Raw genomic sequence first — 5,366 nt, forward strand, 5'->3', positions numbered from 1 at the left:
CCCAGAGCACTTCCATGTGCCCCTCCTCTGACTCTGTGCTACCTGATGAGGATGTGTATTCCTCCTTGACATAGAGCACCACACCCCTGCCTTTCCTCCCTGTCCTGTCCCTCCTGTACAGCCTATAGCCCTTGATATTCACCGCCCAGTCATGTGTTGGGTCCCACCACATTTCAGTGATCCCCACTATGTCTGGGTTGGTGTCAGATAGCAGGAGGGGAAGTTTCTGCTTGTTCCCCATACTACAAGCGTTTGTGTAGAGGCATTTGAAGCCTCCTGTGGATGTGTGCCCCTAATCGCAGGATCGCCCTGGCCCCTGTTGTTTGCCTGTGTACATGTTCCGCTCATCCATCTAGGCTGGGCTGTACTTGATTATGCTCCATTACAACTCACAGGCCAGCCCTTCCCCAGCACTGGCACAAAAAGAAGGCCCTCACTGTCACACACAGCCCTTGCCCCATTCCAGTAAGAAGGGAGGTGATTCATAATCCAGTTCCACACCCTCTTTCTGGTTGATTGAGGCTTAATGGTGACTCAAGTGCAGCTTGCAAAGTCATATTAAGGTGCTGAATACTAAGAACCAGTCTGCAGTATTTCCTGTTCCATTTGACAAAGCCAGCTGTTATCTAAGATGGAAAGGTAGGGGACTAATCAGAGACTTGGGGCCTGGCATAGCCTCCTTTAGTCTTGCAAATCATGGGGCACAACAGTGAATCACAGCTATTTTAGCACAGTGCAAATGTAATTGTGACGCACTGCAGGATTTTAATTCCATTTCTCTAATATGTGATTCAAAATACGCTGCAATGTCTCCCCACGTTAGCAAAAAGAAGCTAAAGCTGTAGAGGTGTCACTCTCAAGCCCAAGAAATTAGGGCAACTGATCACATTGCCCAGAAAGGCATCGCATCCAGCCAGCAGACTGAATAGTACTGGCTCCACACAAAGCCAAATCGTCTGCTTTCCTGGCCAGGAAGGTTTTTTTGGGTTTTTTTTGGAGGTGAAACTGCAGCAGCCAAGCTATAAGGGGCAAGTGAAATCAGAGACGCTGTAATAAAAGGAGGAGAGAAAATGATTGTATGGCCTCACTTGAGACTGGACAGTTTCTGCATCTCTGGAAGAAGTCAGATAGTGCTACCCCCAATTGCAGTCCCTGGTTAAACAATCTCCTATTTTGCACTGGATAGTTATGTAACAGCAGCTCCAGTCACATGGGCACAGCCAAGCAAAGAAAGGGCATTATTCACAGCTGAGATGGGTGAACCCGGTTTAACACATGCACTTAGAAAACACTGTTCTCTCTGTTTCGTAATATTATTTCACATTCCATTCGTTTTGATAACCTTGTCCTTCTCCATCTAGCCTGCTGATTGACAGCATAACTGGGGACTTGACTAATGCCTTCCCCAGGGATTAGCTAACCACCCTAGAAACAGATCCTGCCTATTCAATGTTGGGGGGGGTTTTGCCTTCCAGATGCCATTGTCTCATTTTGCAATTTATAATGTATGTGATAATATATAGGGGAACTACTATGGTCAACCCTATTTCCTCGTAAGGCCCTCCTCATTTCCATGTCTAAATCACAGAGGAAGAAAATTAAGACAGGGATTGCTTTCCAGAGTTTACCTCATGCTATCCCTCGTGACACAGGTACATGACTTGGCTGTAGCACAGAGAGAAAGCCAGTAGTAGTTCTGGTTTCAGACCTCACAAGTTCTTATTTCCCTAGGCTAGTAAGTCACAGCTGTGCTTCTCTGGCTTAACCTCTACCTTGCATAAAATCTAAGAGAAGTCTTACTTTTCAGCATAAAAAAAAAATCTATAGATAGAGCAGAGTTGACCCCTTTCTGGTACAAAGTATATCTGATGCATTCTGTTTTTGACAGCCTTGTATGTGCGTTCAACTGTAAAAATACTCTAGCAAATTGAGAAAGTGATAAGGAATTAAATCTGCATGGTGAGTTTACAATTAATAGCAAAGCAAATGATAAAGCCACCTGGGTCTTTTCTGCTTTGATATGCAAGAATGCTTCCGGGAAATTTTATGGGTCTATTTTGCATTTACGTGTGCAGTTGCTAATATATGCAGCCCTAGTGTTATTGGTCTACTTTCTACATTGCATGTTATTGAGCATACCAGAGAAGTTCTAGCTTCCTATTGATTTTAGTAAGAAGTTCCTCCATTGTAACCACGTGGCATGAAGTGGCATGAACCAGACTTCCAGATGTGTAAGTACTACATTCTACATAGAAGCATTTTGTTATAAATCACTATTTCCTTGTATTCTGGCTTCTCTCACAACAGGTGTTTGGTATATTTAGACCTGAAGGTTTTAAGAAGTCCCCAATAAATACACAGCTTTCTTTACTAGAGGGGCAAAAATGCTTGTAACTCTACAGTTTTGACTTTATAGAGGAGGTGGCAAAAACCTTTTCTCAGCTCAATCACAGCAACAACGCCATGTTTCTGGACTGATTTTTCAGAGGTGCTGAATATGCCATGCACCTCAGCAAAGAGGCCATCTGATCCAAATCCACTACATATTGGTCAGTGTGGACATGTTATTTTTGACCTATGTGGGTGAACCTGTGGCCATGGAAGTCCAAGCTAATTTTAGCTATCTAGATCAGGAATGTCATACTTCTGCAGCTTCTGAACAGATGCACAGTTCCATCAAGAATAGAAGCAATGTAGACAAGCCTTCTTCTCCATGCTGCTTTCTTAAATTATAGTACTATCACTGGGCTAAATGTTTACACTTCCTGCATGTGCGATATGGGAGCTGCCTAAGAAAAAAGTTCAATAGTAGGGGCCCTGCACCAGAAAAGTGCTTAAACCCAAGTTTAACAGTTAAGCATCTGCTTAACTGCTTTGCTGAATCAGGGCTAAAGAACAAACCCCATAAATAATGTTGCAACCCTCCACCTTCTACAACCCAGTAGCAGGGTGCTAATCCCTGCCATACTGAAACCATTCCCAAACAATGATGGTTTTTGACTAAATGCGTTACAAGCGCACTCAGAGATGATAATTTGTTACATCCAGTATCACCGCTGAATATGATCCCACTCCTATATCCCTTTCTCACAGGAGATACCCCATTGCCTCTAATGGGATAACTCTTAGGAGCAAGGATTGAAACGTTAGGCCTCAGGTCAGCAACCACTAAAACAAAAAGATAACACACCATTACTTTAGAACAGGTTATTGAGGTGCCTCATGGTCACAACATTTCCTAAAGATGAAGTAAGGTAACAACATGCTGCTAACACTGACAAAGCAAGATTTTATGTTGATGACCTCAATGCATCAGGTATTGAGTAGTTTTAATGTGTTAATTTTATTGCGACTTTTTACACAAAAAAATTAAAAGGAAGGAAAAGAAAGACACTACCAAATTCTACCTGCACTTGATAGAACTAATGAACCAGCAAGAACTCCCCCAAAATAATGCAAATTGTGCACCTTCTGTCGTGAGGCATGTCAAGTCTAATAAATCTCTACACGGTCTGTGCCAAGAAGACCCATCACGGTACTTTCCAAGATGAAAATATTTCCTGCAATAAACCTAGGGTTAGTTTCAGACTGCTCCAGTAGACACATTACTAGGACTTGGCCTGGATTGAGACAACAAAGCCCTAAAGAACAATATAAACTAGCCTGGTGCCAGCACCCTAAGAAACTATCACGTGCCTAAATCCAGTATGTGCCACATCTGCACCATTCCATCATCCTGACTCATATTTGGTAATAAGGACAGCAGAATCGTGCCTTCAGCTGTGGGTTTCAAAGGGTCCACAGGTGAAATAAGGTACAGAATCAGGCTCCAAATTAACACTATAATTTAACAGCTACTCTGCTGATTATTTCTATTAGAAATGGGAAAAGAAGTCCATAGTTATACCATGTAAAGCAATCAGGTAACCAGAAAACCAGTTCTAGATTCTACCCCTTTGTTGCCAATGTTCGCAGTTCTAAGCACAACTGCAGTTTTCACCTTCACTTGCCACTGGGAAAACCTGACACCTTAGGGCAGCTCCATTTAGCACAGGAGGTATTTTCTCTTGGTCTATGATACATTTAAAGTACCTTCCCCACATCAGCAGTCCATGTTCATTTATAGGATACGAGTTATGCCTCTACCTACTACTACTATAATGGAGTAACTGTCTTGATTACACTAACCTAATACCAAGATTGATTAATAAAGCTGGAAAACCCAGTGATGAAAAACACTAGGTAAGCTGCTGCAGTGACTTGAATTACAACTTGTATGGCAGAACCTGGGCCGTTAAGCAAATAAGACTTGGTTTTTCATTAACTCAATTCACAGTAACTAGATCAGCTACTTTAAACTGAGGCAGCCCTACTGACTTCAGTGAAAGCTGAGACCATTTACAACAGAAAGGGTCCCTCAGTTTTCTGTGGAGGTGTTGCACTGCAGAGCAGCACTGTCCTGGTTCAACAATGGAGGATGCTGGTAAGATACCCAGTCCTGAAAGAGCTGTGATACCTGGCAAGGTTGTCAAAGCCAGCACACTAACTTGTATTTAGAAGCAAAAGCCTCCTCTCCCAGCTCACCTTTTCAACATCTGCTTTCGTAACATTGATGTCAGCATCCATCTTCTCAAAATACTGCTGGGCTCTATCCGCTTCCTTGCAGTCTCGTTCGAACCGCCTTTTACTCTGAAAGGGAAAAACAGGCACATCAGATATGGGAGAGAGACACTATTTGAAATTCAACCTAATAAGCACTGCTTACTAACATAATTTGCTGTAATCACTGCCAAGAGTGTTTGAGATTGGCTCGTTTACATCTGCATAAATTTCCATACTAAAGAACTACAAATACATCCAAGTTATCAGAAATAAAATCTCTTCCCTCATCCTCAGATAGATGGGTTCTTCTAGCAACGGCAACATTGACGCTCCAGTCTCTCAGCCTTTCTACAGTCCCCCTCTGCATGAAACGTGCCTCTCGCTCTGAACTGCCAAACTACTATTCTCTGCATTTAAATCCATCACTTGTGCCATCCTATAGTCCAGTGGTTTCCAAACTTTTTTGATTGCATATGTGGCAGAAAGCCACCTTGGTTTCTCCCCAAAATCTCTGCCCTGTGACAATGTGATTAGATGGGCCAGCACAGAGGATTCACACCTTAGCCTGTCTCTTTAGGTAACCTGAGCTGGCTGCATTCCTGAGGGAGGGGGAAATCTGCTCCCTCTGCCTACGACTGGCATCAGCCACCTGGGTGAGGGGCATCTACCTGGGGAGCTGGAATCTGCCTGGTAACAGGTGATGTATTTCAAATTGGTTGGCTGACAGCCAACTGGGGCTGACTTCCACTGGAGCAGGTGAATGA

The 5,366-nt window shown here is 43.2% G+C and overlaps 1 protein-coding gene across 12 annotated transcripts in view; it reads right to left on the reverse strand.

The window, feature by feature from the left end:
* The window catches only part of FNBP1 (formin binding protein 1), a 113,599-nt gene that overhangs the window by 56,334 nt on the left and 51,899 nt on the right, over window positions 1–5,366 (reverse strand). For all 12 annotated transcript variants that reach the window (XM_019540786.1, XM_019540790.1, XM_019540787.1 and 9 more), the window contains exon 6: window positions 4,585–4,689. In XM_019540786.1, coding sequence (XP_019396331.1) covers window positions 4,585–4,689 — 105 coding nt within the window. The remainder of the gene's footprint in view (window positions 1–4,584; window positions 4,690–5,366) is intronic.

This window comes from Crocodylus porosus, unplaced genomic scaffold (assembly GCF_001723895.1).
Source record: "Crocodylus porosus isolate Cpor-Errol unplaced genomic scaffold, CroPor_comp1, whole genome shotgun sequence".
Classification (NCBI taxonomy): domain Eukaryota; kingdom Metazoa; phylum Chordata; order Crocodylia; family Crocodylidae; genus Crocodylus; species Crocodylus porosus.